Source organism: Molossus molossus, unplaced genomic scaffold, assembly GCF_014108415.1.
Source record: "Molossus molossus isolate mMolMol1 unplaced genomic scaffold, mMolMol1.p scaffold_m16_p_10, whole genome shotgun sequence".
Lineage (NCBI taxonomy): Eukaryota > Metazoa > Chordata > Mammalia > Chiroptera > Molossidae > Molossus > Molossus molossus.
The window spans coordinates 52,397,563-52,422,285 of NW_023425345.1; the positions used below are offsets into that span (position 1 = coordinate 52,397,563).

Here is a 24,723-nt window from a genome sequence, read left to right on the forward strand (position 1 = left end):
TCTACCAGAAAAACTATACTACATGTTATGAAGTCTATTCTATTATAGCTGATCCTCTATAGTTACTTATAAAATTATAAAAATCCACTTAAACACAAAGAATAATGATGCTCCTTAGCAAAAATTAAAAGCAAGTAAACTAATGAAAACTTGCAGAATTCTAAATAAAAACTGTGTGTTTAAGATAGCATCTTTTTAAAGCTATTATCTACTAAGTTGCTGGTAGTAACATTTACTATAAAGTTAATTAGTAAGAATAAAATTGGCAGAGATATATAACTTCCATGTCTGAATCAACTAAATAGAAATTTAATCTGTCAAATTACTATAGTGATTTATTTAAGATATATTTTGTATATGATATAAAGTTCTTTGGACATTTTACAAACTGAATTTACTAATGTAGCCAAAAGTAATAAAATCCACATCAAAATATCTAGGCATGATACTGAGTGGAAAACTCAGTCAACTATTAAGTGAGCCTCTCAAGTTTAAGGGCAGTGTCAACATCCCTAAGTTCCAGGGCAGCAATTTCTTAGAGTGTGATAGAATAAGAGTATTACATCTCAAAGTGCAGAGGGACTATTATAGCAGTCAGTTATTGGACAGTGTTGCCAACAGAAAGAAATGTGATGCTTCTGTTGGAAAAGTAAGGGTTCAAATCGACTTAACTATCCTACTCAAAATACTTGAAAAAATTCCAATTCAAGCTTAATTAAATGTTGTTAATTTGCTTTTAATTATAGTGTCCAGTAACTGCAGAATGTTGGAGATCTAAATTACAAATATATTATCTTTTCAATAATGTTTACCTTTATAAAAAGGATAGTATTCTTATTCAGCCCATTCCTTTGACACCAGTTTATTCAGAAAATCTAGAACTTGGTGAAAAAAATATCTTTGAATTATGGAAGTATATGTAACTTCTGTACATTCTTTGTTCTCAAGTCATCCAGCCTGTAACTTCTATAGAGAGAGAGAGGTGTGTCAATGGTCTTGTCTTGACTTCCATTTCTGGAAGGTAACAGCGTACATAGTCCTCCAGTGCTTCCCTAGGTACTTGTATAATAAGTTTGGGTTAGGAAACTAGCAAAACAGAATCCACAGCACCACTGAACTTATATGTAGTTACTTAGATGCTTTCACACAGGGACAGCTTTGTTTTTAAATTTGGTGCCACTGCACCTGCATATTATGTGGCTTGATTATTTTGCCAACATCTCCATCTGCTGGACGTACCTGTTCTGCTTTATGGCATGCTTTCTTTTATTGACTCTTAGACAATTCCTCAATACACCTGCTATTGCAGCATCACCAGCTCCACTGGGAGGAACTCACTCAGGTTCTGCGGTGGCAGTGATCATTGAGGCCACTGGGAGGACCATGGTCGGGCCTGTGAGAGCGGCATAAAACCTCATCTTAGCCCTAATGTGTAGAATTGCAACGTGAAGAAATGAGTGATTCAGAATATTTAGAATCTGATGCAATATAAAATGCAATGATGTATTAATTCTGGGCTTTAACTGTGTTGCAGGGATTAGGACAAAGGTCACCACTGCTACCATAACACAGCCTAGACAGTCCCATGTCCAGAATTTGAAGAAGAAATCAATAGTGCCCTCCTAATAACGATCTTCACAAGGGCATAAAAATGTTCTGTGTTCATTTCTACATAAGTGTCCTACAGATATCTGCAGTTCAAAAAGTTCAAAACTCAACTGACCGTCCTCGTCGCCAAACCTTTCCCTTCTATTTCCTACCTGGTGTACTAGGGTCATCCCTTACCCAGTGCGAAGTGGAATGTCTACAGTACTGTACATGCTCCTTGTGCCCTCAGGGCACACATCCAGCCACCCATCAACCCTAACAGAAAAGTATCTTCCATGTGGGGACCCCCACACCATCACTGTGCTTCTGTCTCCCACCAGGGCCACTGTAATAGCTGCATCGCTGACTTTCCCCCTTATCGATAAAACTCCTCTAGCATAAGTGTCGGCTGAGTTAAATTAGACATGTGTTCTAGAATGGTAATTTACTTCTATTCCATGCAAATTTAATAATACAGCTTAAGGCTCTGGCTCCTGTTGACTCCAGGCTTCAATCCTTTATATGTGCTTAGGAGACTTCAATGCAAAGTTAGAGTCTGGCTTGCTGAACTATGAAAATTATAGATGGGATGTGTTAAGTTTTATGAATGTTTTACTATGTCTATAATCCTATCATTTATATAAGAAAGTAAACAGAATATATACCATTGCTTTTTAGAATAAATCCATTTATATCACCCAGTTATGTGCTAAGAAACTTTATGTCAATGCTACTTTAGTGTAATTTACGATTGCATACAAAATGAAAAAATATGTTATTTTAACATGTAAACTATGCTCTTAGAAAGAATAAGATATAATTAACAAAGAACTGACATGCATGACGTTACTATGCCAATATTAACATCAGATTGAATGTAAAAAGCATGTGTAACTGTTTCAAAAGCATTTTTCACTTTAACTGTTACTTATAAAAATATAATTAAATATAAAAATAGGAAAATCTAACCACAGTATTTTAACTCTAACAGACCCTTTTCACAGTTTAATTTGAAGGAAAATGAAAAATCATACCAAAAGCCCAGCAATTTAGAAACTGATTTGGTAAATGAAAAATAAACTTGATTAAGAAGAAACAATTTAGCCCATTGATCTCTTACTGAGAAAAAATTAAAAAGAACAACAACAGCTATGTATGCTAATCACAAACACATATTCTTTCTATGTTGTCTCTAATTGCTTTCCCTAACAGCGGAGGTTCCGAGTTGAGAGGCGAGAGCAGGTAAGGCCAGAGGTGAAGAACTTCATTTTGTAGGAAATGGAGACCTAGGCTGGCTTTTGAGCAGAGGAATGACAAGACCCGAACTTTGATTTTGAAAGATAACTGGAGATCAGATTGAATGAAAAAGCAACTGAAAAGCAGCATCTGAAGGCAAGAATTAGAGCTCAGAGGTATTGTGAAAATCTGTTGCAAGATTAAAAAAGGAGGGGGCCAACCCATTTGCTGTGGAAACAGGAAGCAGTAGATCCACGAGAAATGGAGGAAGAAGAGTTGGGAGAGTATGAGCCTGAGTAACTGGAAAGATGTTAACATCATTAACGGAGCAGCTCACTGAGGTGATGAGGTGAAAAAATAAAGAAACATAAACCCTACTAGTCATGAAGCAATGTAGGCAAGTTGTTTTCTTTTTTTTTTTTTCTTTGTAAATCAGGGAAGGAATCTAAATTATGATAAACCATGAAGATGGGTTACTATAAGTTTCCAGTGAAAGGTGAATGATTTGACATAATTTGAACAAACAATAACATAAAGGCTATCTAAACAAGTAGAAGGCATTCAAATGTATTCTGATTGGCTAAACAAAAGCATAATTTAAGTAGAATAAGGGGGAAAATGCCATAGATGGGAGTACTCTCCATGAACTTTGTTTTACTGAACTTTTTAATAATCGAAAGGTAGAGGGATGTGGTGGGGTGGAGAGCAGAAATGGGGGGTTTACCATTAAAAACTAGAATATGAGGAAGGGGGCAGGGGTGGGAAGAGAAAAGTCAAAGAACTTACATGCATATAGGCATAACCAGTGGACACAGACATCAATGTGGTAAAGTGGGGAAGAATGCCAATAGTGGGGGGAGGAGGGACATCTGTAATACTTTCAACAATAAAGATATGTCAAGAAAAAGAAAAAAAAGTAGAATATAAACTCAAACTCTAAATGATCTCATATAAAAAAATATGAACACACTTTCTATATAGCAAACAAACGAAGTATGGTGACCAGTTATCCTGGGCTTCTGCAGGTGTGTTTGCATTTTTGCTCACTCTTACTTATAATTACAGTAGCAACCCAGGAGTAGGGCTGGTAACTCGCTGCTATTATGTTGTGGTGTGATTTTATTTCCACACTTGAAGTCTCCTAAAAAGACCCAGAACACCTAAAACAGGGAAAACAGAGTTGAGGATAAAATACATAAGGAAAGTGAATGAATAAAAGTTAAACACAACAGTGCAAAACAGATGACACTAATTCTTTCTCTGTTCTCACTTTCTGTTTCCAACATGCTTTCTGGCTCCATGTGTTCCAGATTACAGGTGAGCACAATTCCAATGCACCATAGTCACCACCATCACCCAACCAACAAAAGCTACATTAGGATGGCCAAAAAGAAATTTAATCTACTAAATGCAATAAAAACAATTTTTTTTCCTAAAAATGTTTTCCTTTATTGATTTTTAGAAAGAGAGGAAGGGAGAGGAAGACAGAGATAGAAACACTGATGAGGGAGAACATCGATTGGCCGCTTCCTGCATGCCCCCCACTGGGGATGAAGCCCAAAACCTGGGCGTGTACTCTGACTGGGAAGTGAACCGGCGACCTCTTGGTGCATGGGTTGATGTTCAACCACTGAGCCACACTGGCTGGGCAATAAAAATAATTTAAGAGAAAGCTCCACAAAATAAAAATCTATCGTGGGCATACACTTTTGGTATTGTTCAGTTGAAATACAGTAAATTAACAATACAGATGCTCACCAAAAGGAACCTGGCCAGTGTTTATCATTGATATCTGCAAGAGAAACTGCCTGACTTCTTTGAGCTCCCATTCCCTGAAGCCTCCCTGGACTGTTTTAATAGCCTCTATCTTGTCTTCCTGCTTCCTGCCTTACCTTCCAATAGCCTCTTCTTCACACACAAGTCAGAGTCATCCCTTTGAAACATAAATCACATATCACACCACCACACAAAATCCTTAAAGAGCTTTCCAGTTCACTCAGAGTATAAGCCAAGCCCTCAGTGTGGCCACAGGCCTTACATGAAGTTGCCCCAGGCCACCTCTCAAACCTCATCTCTTATCAGTCTAACCTCACAGCTCTGCTTCCAACCCAGTGGGCGTCCTCCAGCCTGGGCACCTGCTCTTCACTTGGCCTGACATACTCTTCCCTCAGACAGTTGCATAACTGGCTCTCTCACTTTATTCAAGTCTCTGTTCAAATTTTGTCTTGATAGGTCAGACTTTCTGATCATAATCACTATACCTAAAATGACATTTCTCTCCACCACACCATCATTTTCATGTCCCTTTGCCTGTCATGCTTTTCTTCATGGTATTTAATGCTACTTGATATTATATTCAGAGTTTACTATGTATCTACTCTTACTAAACATCAGCTCTGTGTGGGGAGGGACTTTGTTGTATTCGATACCATAACTGTAGGGCCCAGAACAGGGACTGGTAGGTAGATGGTGCTCAATAAACATTAGTCAAATACATGAATGGATTCAGGGCTGCTATTTGTTAGGCATCTTCTTAACCCTTTCTATGTATTAACTCACTTAACTTTCACAGTACTCCATCAAGTAAGTACTACAATTATCTTCATTTTACAGGTGAGGAACTGAGGCACAAACAATTCAAGCCCAAGTTAACAAAGCTAAGAAGTTGGGGAGACAGGAATTCAATCCAGATAGTCTGTCTGCAAAGCCCATTGTACTCATCTGCTCAGGCTGTCACACCAACATACCACAGACTAGGTAGATTAAACAACACATGTATTTTCTTTCTCACAATTCTGAAACCTGAAAGTCCAAGATCAAGGTGCTGCCAGAGTAGATTTCTGGTGAAGCCTCTCTCCTTGGCTTACAGATGGCTGGCTGCCTTCTCGCTATATCCTCACAGTTTTTCTGGGTGTGCGCTCTCCTGGTGTCTCATCCTCTTCCTATTGGACAAGGGCTCCACCAGAATGACCTCATTAAACATTAATCACCTCCTTTAAGGCCCCATCTCCAAATACAATCACAATGGGGATTAGAGCTTCAATATATAAATTCTGGAGGGACACAATTCAATTTGTAACACTCATAATGTATGCCCTTGAAATATAGTTATTTTTAACATCTTTCCTTTTCATTTTGAAGAATCAAGATTTTTTTTTTTTTTTTTTTTTTAGCTAGGTCATTTTAGTTGAACAGAAGAGAAAAAACTTTCAGGACTCTGACTGGGACAGAAGATCGCCTGGCAAGAGAAATCTACTTAAATGGCTACATTGAGGATTTTCAGAAACAACCTGGTCTCATAAAACACCAAATGATTGTGCCAAACATCTGTTTACTTCCATACACTGCGCAGAAACTCGTTGCTACACTGGGAATTGTGTTTATTTGTAGCTCCGCAGAAAACCACACTCCTTGAGTCCCTAGTGGAAATCTGTTCCAGTCTCCTTGCTTGTCCTTAAACAGACCACGCATGCTCCCATCTCAGGGCCTTTGCGCTCCCTGTTCTCATTATCTGGTATGCCTTTCCTCCAGAGAGCTTCATGACTCATTTTTTCCCATATTTAGATTTTTTCCAGAGTCACCTCCATGAGGTCTTGCTGAAACCCATTTAAAATGGCAAACATATTTTCCTTCTGCACTTGCCCTTACCTACTCTTTCCTTTTCTACTTAATTATGAACTTCTCCAAGGTCACATGGCTTGTAAGTGGTAGAACTGGAGTTTAAACCCTATCAGACTCAAAAGTCTGTAAATTTAACTGCTAAATTAGCCTGTAAATAGCAGCTAACAATTCTTAAATAAAGTACAAATCTGGTCAAAGGATTCTACTGCTCTTCTTCGACACAAACAGACTGCATATAGGAATGGAGAAAATACCCATTTCAAATAATCTCTACATAAACAAAAATTAATTCCTTATAAGTATAAATTATTTTTAAAAAATCACTCTTTTTTAACACTATAGGCAACTGACCATCTGTAAAACTGAATATTTTATTTATTTATTAAATGTTTTTTTCTTTATTGATTCTAGAGAGAGAGGAAGGGAGAGAGCGATAGAAACATTGATGAGAGAAAACATCGATTGGCCGTCTCCTGCATGCCCCCCACTGGGGATGTGGCCCAAACCTGGGCATGTGCCCTCAATGGGAATCACACTGGTGACCTCTTGGTGCATGGGCTGATGGTCAACCACTGAGACATGTCGGCTGGGCAAAAAGGAATATTTTGTATTAAAAAATTTGCAGGGTTAAAGACATTTCAAAGGTGAACAATCAGCCTAGATTCCTTTTTGTTGGATAGATACAAGGTTTTCCCAAAAGATGTTAGAATTGTATCCCTAGCTTAAATAAGTGGTGTCATTCATTCATTTACTTACTTGCCGAATATTTACTAACCATCTACTCTGACCAGGCATTGTTCTAGGTACTAGGTAAACAACAGTGAAAAAACAATTCTTACATCATTGAAGGGGAAACAATAGAAACAAATCAAAACAAAAAATAAGAGATGTATTAGTGTCATAAAAAGTATTGGTTTTGATAATAATGGCCTTTGGAATTCATCGCTAAATATTTCAGACTTTTATCATGGTGGCAAAGAGCTCACTCAGACTCTGGAGTCAGCAGTTTGAAACTCCATGAAGAGCTGTATCTTTACCAAATCAACTTGCAATTTCATAACTCAGGAGGAACAGAACCCATCCCGCAAAGGTGATGTAAAGATTACAAGAGAAAATATGCAAGAAAACAGTCCATTGCAGAAAAAATAGTAAATATCAATTAATCCTATTATTGTCATCAGAATACATAAGGAATCTAATTCTTCTATTGCATGAAGACAAAGTTAAACCCACAGGAAAGTCTTGGGCTTTACATTTAAAGATAGTTTCTTTTCTTTTGGGAGGAAGCTACCATGAGTCATTCATTAATGTATTCATGTATCAAATATGCATTGAGCATTTAATGCCTGCCAGGTACTTTACTAGTTCCTGGGAATACATCTATTTATAGGAAAGACATGGTCTCTACCCTTTTGGAGTTTAAGTCGCCACATTATAAGTAGTGGATATAAGGAGAGCAAACTGAAGACGTGCCTAACCTTTTCAACAACTGTGACTTGAAAGAAACCAATATTTACCAAGTCCTATTATAGGGGGTTCCTCCAGAGGCGCTTTGCGTTCAGAGAATGCTTAATGAATAAGGTTCACGAGCTAGGGCAAGGTTGGGAACAAAGTAGGAGAAAACCCAGGAGCTTGTTAAACATGTCTCATCATTCTGCTGCCAAAATATACTAGTCTTGGTTTAATCTAAGTTTCTTGAGGGCAAGAAACCCCACATCCTACAAAAACTCATGGCACATAGTAGATACTTTATAAACAATTTTCAAAGGAACTAGTCAATATTCCACTTCTTCACTGCTATCAACCTCGTCCACGATATAATTATCTCTTTCTTGTACTACTGAAATAGTCATATAACTGGCCTCTCAGCTTTTGCCCTGCTAGTCTGTTCTTCAAATAACTGCCAGAGTTATCTTTTCAAATGTAAGTTAGGTCACTATATTTACTAAATGGCCCCAAAGTTTCCCCTCACACTTAAGATCCAAAGTCCTGTCAAGGCTAGAGAGCCCTGCGGGGTTCCGACCCTGCTCACCTCCCTGCTCATACCTGGCGCGGCTGCGCACCTGGTTCCAGGCACCACCTGCACCTGCCAGCAGGGCCTCTGCGGTTCCCAGGGCCTGAAATCCCTTCCCGGCTCACTGTAGGCGGGCACCTTCTCATGCTCCCGCCCACCTGAGTTAAAGCAGCCTCCTCTCGTACAACTGCTATCACATCTGCCTGTTTTTATTTCCTTCTTGGCCATTATCATCATTTGAAATGATCTTGATGTATTAAGTGTTGGTTCACCTTCTGCCGTGTTTCCACAAAGAATCTACAGGCGTTGTGAGAACACTGTTCCCCTTGTGCTTCCCGTCGAAAATTATCGCTGAATTACTAAATGAATGAACACCCCTGCCTGTTTCCAGTTCTCTTTGAATTGTGGAAATACACAAGCACCCAGGGCCGAAGTGAGACGGCGGAACAGAGTCCTCGCACCACCCCTCCACCAGCCTGATCCCCGCCTCGGAGCCCCGAAGGCAAGCTTCCAGGGCCGCCCTCGGCTCACCGGATTCCGCCCGGTTCCCACTAGAGGGCACGCTTCCCGGGCGGGGCCTGCTCTCCGCCTCTCCGTCCCTCCCACCGCCATTCATCCGACCCTCCGTCGGCTTCCACCAGGGGGCGCGCCTCCTCGGCCTCCGCCGACGGCCTCTTCAGCATCCCAGCACCGTCTCCGGAGGCAAGTCGACCAGTTGGTCCCACACGGACTCCGTGTAGAAGTCTACTGTATGTGCATTGGAAATGGACAGGGCTTCTCTCAGGAACCGCAGCAGCCCCTGCAACTTAGCTCGCAACGTGGACAGATCCTGGGTCACCGGGAGCGGGCCCAACGCCGCCATGACGCTCACCCTCCCGGGCTGTAGGTGGCGCAAACGTGGTCTTGAGGCTGAAAGTAGCACAGGCCAGATAAGTAGAGCTCTGATCCACACTGGAGTTGGGCGATTGATTGCTTCGGACTGATGACGTATTTTGACCGCGTCCGTTGCTGTTTTCTGGCGACGAGGTTAGTGTGCCATGGCGCCCAGGAGGCCAGCAGCAATGTGGCGGACTGAGAGTGTTGAGACTCGTGGCGAAGGAATTTCTCCGGTCGGATTCAAGAATAAGAGTGTGAAACAGAGGACGTGGCGACCTCACCATTCGCAGGCCTTCGTGGGGAGCGTCCGCGAGGGTATGTAAGAAGGCAGCCCTGCCTTCTGGCCTGTGAAGTCTTAGAAAACGCCACCCACCGAAGCAGGGAGGCAGGATTTAGGAACTTGATCAGGCCCTGCTTGGGAGCAGAGGAAGTCATTCTATTGGGGACGCTGAGACCGCACAAGGTGTTAGATCAGTGGGGTCAGACCCGACCTGGGTTCAGCAACCTCAGTACTTGAGTTCTGGCTAGGAAAGAATTCAGAGCCAAGGTTCAAACTGTAAGAGAACATTTGTTTGGAAAATCACAGAGGTAGAAGAAGTCATTTGTAGAGGAAATGGGCTTAGGAAACAAGATATAGGGGCACCGGAAGGGTCCTTGGAGTTTAGAAGTGAGGAAGGTAAAGATGAGGGGCTTGGGGGTAGGGTGGGGGAGGCTCCAGGGTGCTCCTGGGAGGGAGAGAGTCTTCAGGGTCCTCTGCCCTGACGGTTTTAAGGGTGAAGATTTTGAGGGAGGCTCTAGAACATCTTAATAGATATTTAGTAGTTTTCCAGGTGTGTCTTTTCAAGGTCTGGGTCCCCACTGATTGGTGGGGGCCAGGGCAGGTGGTCATTATTCAGTGAAGCTAGTTTTGAGATAAATCTTGGCATTGTTTATCTGGTTTTGCTGCGTTTCTGGGCCTGGAGCCGAAATATAACAGGCCTACCTGTTATCTCCAGGGAGAAACGCTTAAGAGGGCCAAACTACATGATAAGGGAGAAAAGGTCACCCTAGGGACTAGGTCCCAAACTACAGGTGTTCTTTGCCAGGCAACCAGGGCTTTCCACCTTCCTGACCTTCTGTGCCTGGCCCATCCTCTTTGCTCTGCTCATGTCTGTGTAACTGCCTACCACAATTCCTATGCCAGCTGAGGCTGTGCATGTCTCAGTTCTGGATAGGAAGAGGAGGAAGTGTTGCTGACTTTGTATTTTTAAGCATCTTCCCTGACTTATCCTCGTTCTTGATCAGAACTCTTCCTCTTCATTTCTCCATGAAACCACAAGCAGAGAGCATCTACGAGTCCATTTATGTGTGTATTATTTATATGCATTACAGTATGCATTACAGAAGAGGTCAGAGAGAAGTGTAGGGCCAGAAATCTGCCCCAATACTCTTGCTCATTACAAATAACCCAAAACCCTCCAATCTTTTCTCACTGATCTGCCTTTCCTTTGGTCTGTGTTTGTAATTTTGTCTGTCTGTAAGTTACTCAGATCTCCTTTGGAATGTGTAAATCTTAAATAAGCAGGTAGCTGTTCAGAAAGTCGTACACCATCTCTCTTTCCTGTTAGATTAATTTTAAAAATAAGTTGTGTAGTACTTTCTCTAAGGTAGAATAATAGTTGTGAGGTGTTTTTTTTCTTATTTATTGAAGAACTAGATTAAGTCTTTTAGACTAATTAAGGAATTTATTTTGATTTGTGAATACAATAAACCGTAACTGTGCAATACTCTAGTCATTTTACCTTATTTGAGATTCTTATTTGAAGTGTCTGCATGACTAATGTTTCCCTGGTCTTTTTTTTTTTTTTTTTTATCCTCACCCGAGGACATTTTTCCATTCTTTGTTCAGGTAGAGTGGGAGGGAGAGAGAGGAACAGAGAGAGAGAGAAACATCGACGTGAAAGGGACACATCGAGTGGCTGCCACCCGCACAACCGACCAGGGCCGGGGACAAACTGCAACCGAGATACGTGCCCTTAGCGGGAACCGAACCCGGGTCTCTCAGGACCGCAGGCCGACGCTCTAACCGCTGAACCAAACCAGCCAGGGCTTCCCTGGTCTTTTTGCAGAGAATCAACATACTATTCACTCCATTAGTTTAAATTTGTTTTCTTGAAATAATCTTTCAAAGCAAAACAAAGTAATTCTAGCATCTGACTGTGATGATGGAAATGTCTTTCATTTAAAATTAACAACTACATTTTAAAAAATATGTTTTTATTGATTTTTTTGAGAGAGGGACAGACAGACACCTGTGTGAGAGAAACATCAATTGGCTGCCTCTGCCACATAACCAGAAACCTGGGTATATGTCCTGACCAGGAATAAACCCGCAAGCCTTACTGGCCAGGGCAACAGCTATGTTCTTCATGCCACTTATTTTCTGAGAAAGTAATTAATGATTGCTATTCTTTTTTTTTTTTTTTTTTTATCCTCACCCGAGGACATTTTTCCATTTTTTGTTCAGGTAGAGCAGGAGGGAGAGAGAGGAACAGAGAGAGAGAGAGAGAGAAACATCGATGTGAAAGGAACACATCGAGTGGTTGCCACCCGCACGACTGACCAGAGCCGGGGACAAACCGCAACCGAGTCACATGCCCTTAGCGGGAACCGAACCCGGGTCTCTCAGGACCGCAGGCCGGCGCTCTAACCGCTGAGCCAAACCGGTCAGGGCAATGATTGATATTCTTCAATGTAGGACAAGGCTTTGCATTTCGAAGAAAATTGAAGATTCAGCAAAATTACAAGAAACTGCTATGGCGGAATGAGAAGGCTCGAACTTCACAGGAATCCCAATTCAGAGATCGATACCCTGAACATCTGAAACATCTCTATTTAGCTGAAGAGGAAAGACTCAGGAAGCAACTTAGAAAAGTTGACCAGCCTTTGTCAGAAGAACAAGTTAATCAGGCTTTGCCAGCAGAACAATGTAACATTGACCAGGCTTTGTCTGAAGAACATTATAGTATTGACCAGCCTCAGCCAGAAGAACAATGTAAAGAAGAAAGGGTAAAGTATGTATTGTCTTCTTTTGAAATCCTTTGTTTTAAATGTAAGTACTACTTTAAGAAGGAAATTGTAGGACAGTTTATGTGGAAATTGGAATTGTTATTTGAGGCATTTTAGAAGTCACAGTGTAATTAGGTGATAATTTTTCATGAAGGCTATTTTTTGTGTGTGTATCTTAAATGATTGAATTAGGCTAGGTTAGCTTAATTGAAGATGTAATGGAATGGGAGTTAAAGTATCTGGGTTTTAGATTTCAGCCTCTCAAGTACATTTGGACTGTGGTTAATGCCTGTTATTAATATATCTTTTTAAAAACACTAATGTTTGAGAGGTATAGTTTGCAGGTTAACAGCATGGATAGACTTGAGCCGGACTTAACATTTGGTGCCCAGTGTCCTCTTCTCTGAGATGGAAATGATAATAATAACTATTTAATTCAGAGTTGCCACGTTGTACCTCTCCAGAATGAATTATTCACAGACTCTGGTGTCCCTGACCTATCATGACATTGTGAAGACTAAAAGAGTTCATTCGTTATATGGTACTTTAAAAAGATTATGGCATGGGAGGTGCTACTTGAGTATTAGCTACTACTGCTGCTGCTGCTGTTATTAATCCAGACTTTTTTTCCCAGAGGATATTGACTTAGTATCAATTAAAAAAGAAATGGCATAGCTCCATAATACTTTGGTTTTATAAGTGCTAATAAAACATTCTCTGCACATATCTCAAGTTAAAAAACATGCTAAGAAATCTAAATTTTCAGAGTAACCAGGCATTACTTGGGACCATAACATTTTACTTTACTAAAATTCTGTCCTTTAAAATTGGAGGAGCTATTTGTGCTAAATTTATAGAAACTAGGACTCAGGAAAAAAGTGTAGTCAGGGATAAAGACAGACACTAAATATCAGCTTTTCATTAGGTTTGACCATCATATTATTGAAAATGAGTGTAAAGATCAGACAAAAAACTAGCATTAGAGATGTAGAAATGAATTTCTGGTGATAATTGAAGTGAGAGAGGGTTTAATTGTGACACAAGATTCTTAGGTAAAGATAATATTTTTAAAGATTCCTTATTTTGAAGGGAAAGCAGGGAAAAGTTGTCACTGAAGAAGTTAAATAGAACTGCCTTACTTGGAGAAAGGGGAATACAGTGATGCTGTCAGTACAGGAAAATTGTGCTGAGTAGGGATTGATCAACTCTCAAATGTTGTGAAGTCCAAGAAAAACAAGACAGAACAGATCTTTGGATTTGTGGTCTAGACAATCATTAGTGGCCTTGGAGAGAACATTTTCAATAGATAACCCTGACGAAGTTTTTACCCTTACATGTAGCATCCAAAGTCATGGTTATGGATGTGACTAAGAAGAACATGGAGACCAAAGAGAGAAATACTTGGGGGAAAACCTGGGGTTAGAAAGAGAAAGAGGCTCTAGCATGGCACACTGAGAAGGAGCAGTTAGAAAGGATCAGGAGAAAAGAATGTCACCAAAACTATGGGACTGGACTTTTCAAAAGTAGCGAATGTCTATTTAATGAAACTGAAAAGTGCCCATTGATTTGATCATCACATTTGGCTAGAAGGTCATAGCTGTTTTGGCATGGATAATTTGATTACAGTGTAAGAGCAGAAATCAGATTGCAGAGTTAAGAAGTGAATGTCTTAGTCTTTCTAGATACTTATTCTTTCTAGATACTTGACTATGGAAGGATGGGGAATGCGAGATTGGTAGTTAGAAAAGGATCTAGAGTTTGGAAATGGATAATGTATGCATTAGTTTACTTTAAGAAGGTAGCTACTAAAATATTTTTACTGTGTTTATGGAGTTGGTATAGTGAAAAGTTGAGAGACAGGACAAAGGAAGAGTATTAATGAATTGGCTAGCCTGAGGAAATGAGTGCACTCTGGGCCTAAGTGGTTGAATTATCTGGCAGTGTGGGACACCTTCAGAGAGGAGAGGAGTGCTTCAAGATAGAATGGTTCTAAGCGGAGGTGTGGTCATCTGTGACCAACTAGGTGAAGTGGAGTAGAGATGAAGTGGTCAAAGAGCTTTGGAATTAAAGTTATGTACACCCTGTTTTTCGTTTTTGCCTTAAAATTTTTTTTTTTTTTTTTTAACATTCTAGGATCTTTCAAATCTTTCTGTATTTTTCCTGGTTGAAATTTCTCCAAGAGCCTCTACTTACCCCCTTGTAATCTATCTTGAAAATTCTACCAATAAATTTAACAATGTAATTTGTACGTTTTATTAATTGGATTAATATCATCTTTCCTCTTATCTCTTTCCCTTTTTATTAATTTGCACTAGTGAGATTTTACTATACAAGTACTGTATTTGACATACTTGAAATAATTTTGGTGATACTGATTTTAATCTTTGTGGCTTATTTTTATTTATCTTATAAAGCTTCATTACTATTCCAAAGAAAAATAAAAAGAAAACATCAAATCAAAAAGCACAAGAAGAATATGAACAGGTACAAGCTAAGCGTGCTGCTAAGAAACAAGTAAGAACTTTAAAAATATTCAGACTTATTTTTTGTATTTGTGCTGAAAGTATATATAAGCTGTACTTAGTCCGTGGCACATAGTATGCCCTCTGTAAATATTTGTTGAATAAATGAATAGTATGATCAGAATTGGAGAATTTTAACATATTCAAATTCCTTGATTGTTTATATTATCCTTGAGAGGTGGTCAAGAATAGGGTTTTGAAGATTACTGCTCATAGGTTAACGATATGAACTTCTGGGATAATGTTTACTAAGCGTTTGGTCCAGGAACTTGCACTTTTAACAAGTACCTCAATGTGTATAATACAATTTGAGAATCACAGACCTGAGAAAACAGAAGAAAGCCCTGGCTGGTTTGGTTCAGTGGTTAGAGCATCGACCTAAAGACTGAAGAGTCTCGTGTTCAATTCCCAGTCGAGGGCACGTATCTCGGTTGCAGGTTTGATCCCCAGACCCTGTTGCGGTTGGGCAAGAGGCAACCAATCGATGTGTCTCTCTCACATTGATCCCTTGCCCTTGCCCCTGCCCCTGCCCCCGCCCCTTCCCACTGTATTTAAAAAGCAATGGAAAATATCCTCAGGTGAGAATAAAAAAATATAGATAACTTTCATAATTTTACATTGAAGCAAGTAAAAGCCAGAGGGGAGGTGACTAAAATATTTATTTACTATAAAGAGTTTGTCTTGCCAATGAAAAAGCCTGGTAGAGCCCTGGCCAGGTAGCTCAGTTGGCTAGAGCATCGTCCTGATATACCAAGGTTGCAGGTTCGATCCCTGGTCAGGGCACATGCAACAAACAAACAATGAATGCATAAATAAGTGGAACAACAAATTGATGTTTCTCCCTCTTTCTCCCTCTCTCCTCCCTCCGTTCCTCTCTCTAATAAAATTTTTTTTAAAAGCCTACTAAATTAACTTAGCAAAAAGTTACCACTCACATTCAGAAACAAAATTATTTACAGTTTCAGCAAAATAATTATTTTGTTTAATCTGTGATTAACTACTCTTAGTTTTTGTATTGAACCTTTATTAATCTTTCACTGTAAAAAGGATAGCACTCAAACATACTCCAAAGATGGCACTGACATATAGTTTTTTTGTGTTTTAGCTTTAGAATTTGTGGAATGAAATCTGGGAATTTCTGGAAGTTTCACATCTGAACTTTTTATGGTTTTTAAACGGGTGGCAGACTAGGATGAAGCAGAAACATTACTCCATGGAAATAGTGGACCTTGATTTTATAGCTTGTTACTTTCTGCTTTTTCCTAACCAAGCATCTGATATCTGCCACCTTTGGAAATAGTATTATAGTACAGTAAGACCATTATACTGTAAAACATTTAATGTCCTAAAATTACATAGATAAATGCTAGGACTTTGTAATTATGAAAATTGACAGTCTCTTAGATTTCAGATGTTAATAGCCAGCATCCTTGCCTGTGAGAAATCAAAATTAAAAATATTAATTAAATAACCTATAATTATCAGTAAGACTACTTACACTTTTTAAAACTTTGTTTAGTGAAACTCTATAGAGATAAACTACACTCCATATACCTAAATTCACAAATAAGTTTCAGCCTGGCAGGTTTGGCTCAGTGGTTGAGCGTCGACCCATGCACCAGGAGGTCTCCAGTTTGATTCCAGGTCAGGGTACATGCCCAGATTGTGGGCCAAATCCCTGGTGCGGGGCATGCAGGAGGCGGCTGATCCATATTCTCTTTCATCGATGTTTCTATCTCTCCCTCTCCTTTCCTCTCTCTCTAAAATCAATAAAGAAAAAAAAATTAAAAAACAAAAAAAAAATAAGCTCTAGATCTTTGTGTGCTTTTAAAAGTAAATAAGCTACCATACCATATGAGAACATAAATTTAAGTGACAGTGGTGCAGTGTAATGGAGAATTGCTCAGACTTTGGATTGATAAGATCTGGATATGAGTTGGCTGTACAGTACCAGTTATTTGGGGATCTTGGGCAAATCACTTTCCATATCACTGAGCATCATCATCTCTATAAGATGAAGATAAAAACTAGTATTAAAGTTTAAAGAATAAAATGTACTATGATGTATGTGAAAGTACTCAGTAATATAAGTCACCATACAAATTTAAGGCTGTGTCATTTGGGGACTATATTTGTTTCAGGGGAAATTGAAAAACCGCACATATTACATTAAGAACTTCTGTTTAATTTTTATATTGGATTTAGTAAAAATATAGTGCATTTCAAGAAGTGCTTCTCAGATGTATACACTATATAATTGAATTATTTGTCTTTAGACTCAAACGAACGAGTCTCTCTCTTAGCAAATGAAATGAGCATGATAATTCTTAAATGGTTAAAAATCACAATGCCTCAAACAGTGTTTTGTACATACATGGCATATAGCCAAATTTTTTCTAGAATTAAATCTGTCAAGTAACAAATTAAAAAGAATACCAGATATTCTGGTAATGAAGATATTAGTGTTATATGGACCAGATAAACTCTAAAGTACCTTTTAATTCTTCAATGGGGCTAGTTAAATGATGAAATCATTTCATAAATATGTCTTCTCTCTCCTGTACTCTGATTTTATTTGCATGCAAATAATTAACACTTTAATAACTTTGTTTTATAGCGTGTGTTATAGTGCAGAGGCAAAGAGTACACTATTTAAGTAATGGGTAACAACATTTTGAAAATCAAAGACACAAACCTAAAGTGTTAGGATGGTGATTGATACCCATTTCAACACAATTTCTGAACTATTTCTATTGTTTGTTACTAATAAAAATTACATATGTTAATTTCAGGAATTTGAGAGGAGAAAGCAAGAAAGAGAAGAAGCTCAAAGACTCTACAAAAAGAAGAAAATGGAAGTATTTAAAATATTGAGCAAAAAGACTAAAAAGGGCCAACCAAACTTAAATTTACAGATGGAGTATCTTCTTAAAAAAATACAAGAAAACAATTAAATCAGACATTTTGTTCACAATCAAGGGTTAAAATACCTGTTGTCTATTGAATTCTGTGTATGTATTATACTTCCTAATAATTCACTAAATTTATTAATATAAACTGGATTGCTAAGCTATACTAAATATATCATGCCCAAATACTTTTGTTCTTATAAAGGGAAATTTTCTGTATATGCTGTGTAGAATATGATTTGTTTCTTATTATTTGCCTCTGAAGGAAGGGTGGCCTGAAAAACTGAAAACCTTCTATTTGGATGACAGGTTCAAGCATTCATTACTTTTGTACCACATAAAATTCAGATGGAATAAAATGTTTTGAAAATAAGGGAGCAGAGCTTTCAATGGAGCATTTCAATGAAAATTTTAAATTTAGTAATCAACTTTACAGTTTTAAAATTTATTTTTATAATTGAGGCAAAGACTCTTCTTGGACTTTTTAAATTAAGCACATGTTACAGGGGAATGGATTTTCCAGAAACCCGAGGGCATGATTGAAACTACCTTCTGTCCCCCACATTTAACTGTGGGGTCTTCATAAAGCAGAGTTTGGGGTGAAAACTTAACAAGTTTGATATTTATAAAAACATTCCAAAAGTACATAGCTTGTTAGTGTAAGATCTTGGAAACTCGGCAGTAGCGTGGCAAGAATTAAACATTCCTGATCCTGTTATTGTGTAAGACATTGTCACTGGAACATTATTGGTATTGTCTCTGTTGGTAAACTTGTAAGCTGAGATAAAGTACTGAAATACTGCTCTTCCCACTTGCTTGCAATTTCTGCAAAATGAGAAAGGCTTGATTATCATCTTTTTAAACAAATGATATTTGTGAAGCATTGAATAATAAAGTTTTTGAAACTGCATTAAGGTTTCAGGAACTCTTGCATTCTACTGATCACTGCATTAAAAGTGAAATAGGAATTGCCAGGGAAGCAACTTCTTAAAGAAAGGCAATCCTTTACTGCAGTGAAAAACTGCTTAGAAATTTGCTATACGTACGTAATATTGCATTTAAAAGATCTCAGAAAACCTACATTTGGCTACATCGGTTAAGACAGTACATTTTGAAGCAGAGTAAAATGTTTCAATTGATTCCTTTATAATGATTTCACCTGTGTTTTATTTTACTTGTAGACACTTTTTAAGGGAGGGACAAAACGAGATCTAGTCCTTTTGAGAGAATAAAAATTAGTTAAGTTTATTTTAACAACTTTGTAGTTGAGCAGTTGCTATACATGGAAGGTCCAGGTTAAGGAGTTGTTATTTTTTTAAAGATTCCTTTCAAGAATCTTACAGGGCAGTAAATACCAAATAATATCACGGACAAAAAATAATCAGTGGTGATGAGGTACAAAATGAAAGGTTCAGACTTGAGTGCACCAGAGAATCACCTGGAGAGTTCTCAGTGCACATTTGAGGGCCCTACCTCAATATTTGCATAGCATTGATGGGCTCAGTAATACATGTTTTGACAACTATTAAGACATTCTGTTGTGGTTGATTCTCAGACTAAGGCCTCAGAAGAGAGGTTTCTTTTTTTAAAATATTTTTTAAATTGATTTTAGAGAGAGAGGAAAGGAGTGAGAGAGAAACCTTGATTAAAGAGAACATTGCTTGGTCGCGCCTCCTGCATGCGCGCTCCCCCCCCCCCCCCCCCGCGTGTATTTGGCCCACAACCTGGGCATATGCCCTGACTGGGAATCGAACCAGCAACTCTTGGTGCATAGATCAATGCTCATCCAGTGAGCCACACCGGCTGGGCTTTTTCAATATGTTCATTTATTTATTTATTTATTTAATCCTCACCCGAGGACATTTTTCCTTTTTTTTTTTTTTTTTTTTGTTCAGGTAGAGTGGGAGGGAGAGAGGACCAGAGAGAGAGAGAGAAACATCGACGTGAAAGGGACACATTAAGTGGCTGTCACCCGCACGACTGACCAGAGCCGGGGACAAACTGCAACCGAGGTACATGCCCTTAGCGGGAACCGAACCCGGGTCCCTCAGAACCGCAGGCCGACGCTTTAACCGTTGAGCCAAACCGGCCAGGGCTTCAATATGTTTTTAATGATATTTTTGAGAGAGAGGAAGTGAGAGAGAGAGAAACATCGATCAGCTGCCTCCTGCATGCCCTCTGTGGGGATTGAGCCTACAACCCAGGCATGTGCTCTGACCAGGAATCTATCCAGGACCTCTCAGTCCATGGGACGATGCTCAGTGCACTGAACCACCTCTGCTGGGCTAGGCAAAACGAGAGGTTTGATCTGGTTGAAGATACCAGGGAAAGTTTCATGGATAAAATAACATGTGAGAAAAGCCTTCAAGGATGAGAAGAGAATTAGAGGTGAAGACAGGATGAAGGAAATTACAAAGGTAAAAAGATGGTGGTGTATTTAAAAGTTGAAAGAGTAGTAATAAGTTGCATGTAAATTATCACTGATTGGGGAATCACTCCTTTCCATTCCTGATGTTTCCTTCCATATGGAGAGGGCATCCTTAGCCTAACATGGTGTCTACTCTTTCCACTTTTTCTCTCCAGGGAGGTAGTACCTTAAAAATGATCAAGTTTGGGAGGAGAACCTGGCCTGCCTGTACAGTGCATGTACTGTTGGTTCCTATTATACTGAAAATTGTAAAGAACATTCTGTACTGATGGATAGGGAGGGAGGGAGATGGAGGCAGAGCAGGGCAGAGACCTTGTGTTTTGCAGAATGAAACATCTGAAACTCCCTATTTGTGCTGAATAAGTCAGTACACTGAGAAATAAAACAGGAATGAAATTTGAGGTAACACAGCATATAAGTGGAGAAGCATTGGGTGGCCAGAATTTGTTTCAGACTTCAGACTTTAATGTCTATGCAGGGTGTTTGGATGTTGGCAGTTTGTTGAGGCTTACACTGGGCCGTTAATTTGATTTTTACTACTTCTGTAGTTTTTAATTGCTGCTGTTTTGGCAAAAAGCTTTAAGCCTTAAGGCACATGGGATTTTGTGTAAGGTAGCTCTGTCCACAGAAAATTGGTTATTTCTGGAGACGGTGAAATATTGGACCTTAAGCAGAAGTGTGCAGGCCTCCAAAAAGAAGCAGAGTTGGGGCGTGGGAGCAGTGGAGATACAGGCTTCAGCCAAGTCACAGAATGTGACAGCAGAGCTCACATATACTCTGGCTTCCTGGATGGCCGCAGCCAGTGCCAGCCAGCGTGAGACAGTGAGCTACCCTGGCATTGACAAAGGCATTGGCGTGTGCAGGCAGCTTCAGGGTGTGGGCTTGACCTTGACCCACATTTTAATTTATGTATAAGCCTCACGGGCCTAATCAGAGGCTGCAGAAACACCGGATAGTTTGAGGAAAAGATTTAATGTTAGAAAAAAAAAATACTATAGAGATGCTAAACATTAGTGACACAGTATGTGCTGCTTTAAACTTCAAGGCAGAAGACCCAGCCGTTGTGGCTCAGTGCTTGAGCATCCACCCATACACCAAGAGGTCACCAGTTCAATTCCTAGTCAGGGCACGTGCCCGGGTTGTAGGTCCTATTCCCAGTGTGGGGCATGCAGGAGGTGGCCAATCGATGTTCTCTTCGGTCGATGTTTCTATTTCTCTTTCCTTCTTCCTTCCTCTCTCTAAAATCAATAAAGAAAAACAAAAACAAAAACTAAAAAATAAACTTCAAGGCAGAAGACTTGTATGCAATACAGATTTCTAAAGAAGATTAGGTTTAAATTTCTCATGCCAGTCTAAAATGAAATGTAAAACAGCAAATTTGGATTACAAAGAGATTTTGAATATACTAGAGATGTGGTGATTGGGACTGCACCACTGCAAATCTGTACTTTGCAAGATGGCATGAGTGTCTCAAATGCCCTTCTGAGAAGATAGTGTACCATGCTAAATTCATGGTGATAAATTTACCTTCTTGATAAATTTCTTCCAATTTAGTTTTAGTGTGCAGGTTGTGGATCCTGGGATTTACTGATTGGCATTCTGGTGAGGAGAAAGCCATCCCCAGCTATCCTTCCTACAAAATACATCAGTTTCTACTATCGAGTTCTGCTATGTATTGTCTTTGGAAATAACAACTACTGGGTTCTGGGAATATAATTTTGTCCAGGATAACTGCTCTTTAAATTTTATGGACGCTAGGCAAGTATTATGGTGATCTTGGGTGTTCTATTTCTTTGGACCTTTTAAAAATTGAGACACTCCACAGACTTGATGTGGAGTTCATTTTTCTTTAGAAAAGCTGAGTGAGTCACATCTATTCCCAAGAAAGACACACAGGCTGCAGCTGCTTTAAAAATCCCTCTAGGCCACTAAGAACATTTCTGGCTGTGAGGAACAAAATAAACTGGGAAGGACTTTCATTTTGTTGGACAAGAGAATTATTCTGGGTTTTGATTTTTTGGCCTTTGAATATTAACTTGAAAGGTAACTTAGATTAGAGAGTTTATTTATTTATTTATTTATTATTATTATTTTTTATCCTCACCCGAGGATATATTTTTCCATTTTTTGTACAGATAGAGTGGGAGGGAGGGAGAGGAAGGGAGAGAGAGAGAAACATCGATGTGAAGGGACACGTCGAGTGGCTGCCACCCACACGACCAACCAGGGCCGGGGACAAACTGCAACCGAAGTACGTGCCCTTAGCGGGAACCGAACCCGGGTCTCTCCGGACCTCAGGCCGACGCTCTAACCGCTGAGCCAAACTGGCCAGGGCTAGAGAGTTTATTTTTTCCCTTAGGAGTTTGATAAGGGAAAATATTTATACTAAAATGTGGGACATCAACTTTTTTTTATCTTTTTTTTTTTTCCTCACCTGAGGACATTTTTGATTTATCTTCAGATAGAGCAGGAGAGAGAGGAAGAGGAAGAGAGAGAGAGAAACATCGATGTGAGAGTCTCACATCGAGTGATTTCCACCCACATGACCCCAACTGGGGCCGGGTACAAACTGCAACTGAGGTATGTGCCCTTAGCGAGAACTGAACCCAGGACTCTCCAGTCTGTGGGCCGATGCTCTAACCACAGAACCAAACCGTCCAGGGTAACATTTTGTTGATACCTTAACATTGAGCTCTCTGTATTTGGGCAATTCCCATTGAGAACACCTGACTGAATCATCCATGGAGCTGATAGAGAGCCCTGCATCAGATGCACACCTCATGGGCCTAGTGACTCTGAGTTTTACAACTGTATTTATTGAGGTATAACAAATTGAACATATTTAAAATGTATAATTTGGTGAGTTTGGGCAATGTATACAATGATGAAACGTCGCTATAATCACAAATTTATCACCATCACCTCCAAAAGTTTCCACGGCCTTTGTAATCAAACTTCCCAGTGGTTCACCCAACTGGTCCCAGGCAGCTACCAATCTGCCTTCTGTTACCATAGATAATTTATGTTTTCAAAAATTTAATATAATTGGAATAATATACCATGCACTTTTTTCGGGGGCGGGGGGCTCTGGCTTCTTTCAGTCAGCATAATTATTTTGAGATTCATCCACATTGTTGCATTTATGAATAGTTTGTTCCTTTTTATTGCAGAGTATTCCATTATGTGGCTATACCCTCATTTGTTTATCCATTCACCTGTTGATTGACATTTAGGTTTCCAGTTTTGGGCTCTTACAAATAAAGCTACTATGGACATTTGTGTATAGCTCTTTGTATGGGATATGCTTTTAATTGTCTTGGGTAAATACTTAGGAATGGAATGGTTCCATCATATGGGAGCATATATTTAACTTTTTAGGAACTGTAACATCTGTAAAGAGATTGGGTACTGAAAAAATAACTACCAGCTAAAACTGAGAAAGGAGCCCATGAAGTCAAATTGTGTCTATTTGTAGGGCATGTGTGTGCAGATAAATCTTACCACTTTATCTCCACCTGTTCCCTGGAGCACTAGTAAAATAATTGGGAAGGTTGTCTCCAAAAGGCATATGATCTTATTAGTCTTGTAACTTTTACCAATTTCAATTGTGTGCCTTTACTCCAGCTAACTTGAGACTTGCTCTGTAATAACATTATGAAATTAAATGTTTCCCAGAAGGCACCACATCAGAACAACCCAAATTATAAGAGTTCCCTTGCAAGTACTGTCCTCTGCTGATGCACTATGAGACCAGATTCCTTCTCATCGGGTTCAAGATTCTAATGACATGAGTAGAATGTTTGGAACTGACCTACTGAGATTCAAATGAAGCCTTGTAAATCCCCACCAAGGTTATCCCAATATCTCCTCTAACCTGAAGAATCTTAGGAATAAAACCCATTATAGAGTCTTTATTGGAGTAAAGATGACTGCATATCATTCCTTGGAATACTTCCACATAGCAAGTTCAGAAGTTTATCAGAAAAGTGTACCCCTATTTGTTCAAGATCTTAAGGTGAGCAATATAGTTGTGATCCCTAGATTCCTGGTTGTTCTAAACACAAATTTGTTCTGTCCATTACCACGAAAAAAGTAAATGTTTCACAGTGGTCAATTTATATGAAGTTTTCCTTTGTAGACGCATGGATAAAAGTAGTTAATATTTGTTTGATATTTTTGTGGGAAATCTAACAGCATATGTTAGATTCATCCCCTTGTCCAGCATCTCCACCCTGCGTCTGCTCCAGCCCATTTGTCTCCTAGTAGCTTCCTCAGTTATCAAATTGACTGTCTGATATAGCAGTGTTGGTGTTCAAGTAACCTTCGTTTTACTTAATACTTCAAGGATTTACAAAATACACCTCATATTTCCATCTAAAAAATGACTTGATTTTTCTTTGCAGTATAACCTCATACAATACATAGATAATGTATTGCTTTGCCCCTTTATTACTATATTGTATAAATAGTTCACCAAGAGAC

General features: G+C 39.2%; 1 protein-coding gene across 1 annotated transcript; it reads left to right on the forward strand.

The window, feature by feature from the left end:
- Positions 1–9,450: 9,450 nt before the first annotated feature.
- On the forward strand, positions 9,451–18,723 carry LOC118624475 (thyroid transcription factor 1-associated protein 26-like). Its single transcript, XM_036252797.1, has 4 exons — positions 9,451–9,649; positions 12,072–12,387; positions 14,797–14,896; positions 17,697–18,723. Exons 1-4 carry the CDS (start codon positions 9,496–9,498, stop codon positions 17,856–17,858), a joined length of 732 nt encoding a protein of 243 aa, XP_036108690.1. The 5' UTR covers positions 9,451–9,495; the 3' UTR covers positions 17,859–18,723.
- Positions 18,724–24,723: the final 6,000 nt, after the last annotated feature.

Excerpts from the sequence above, each read along its gene's own strand:
- LOC118624475 (XM_036252797.1), top strand. The coding sequence starts at position 9,496 with ATGGCGCCCAGGAGGCCAGCAGCAATGTGGCGGACTGAGAGTGTTGAG. Across the intron at positions 9,650-12,071 it reads CGTGGGGAGCGTCCGCGAGG|GACAAGGCTTTGCATTTCGA; the intron begins GTATGTAAGAAG and ends TCTTCAATGTAG. Across the intron at positions 12,388-14,796 it reads TGTAAAGAAGAAAGGGTAAA|CTTCATTACTATTCCAAAGA; the intron begins GTATGTATTGTC and ends TATCTTATAAAG.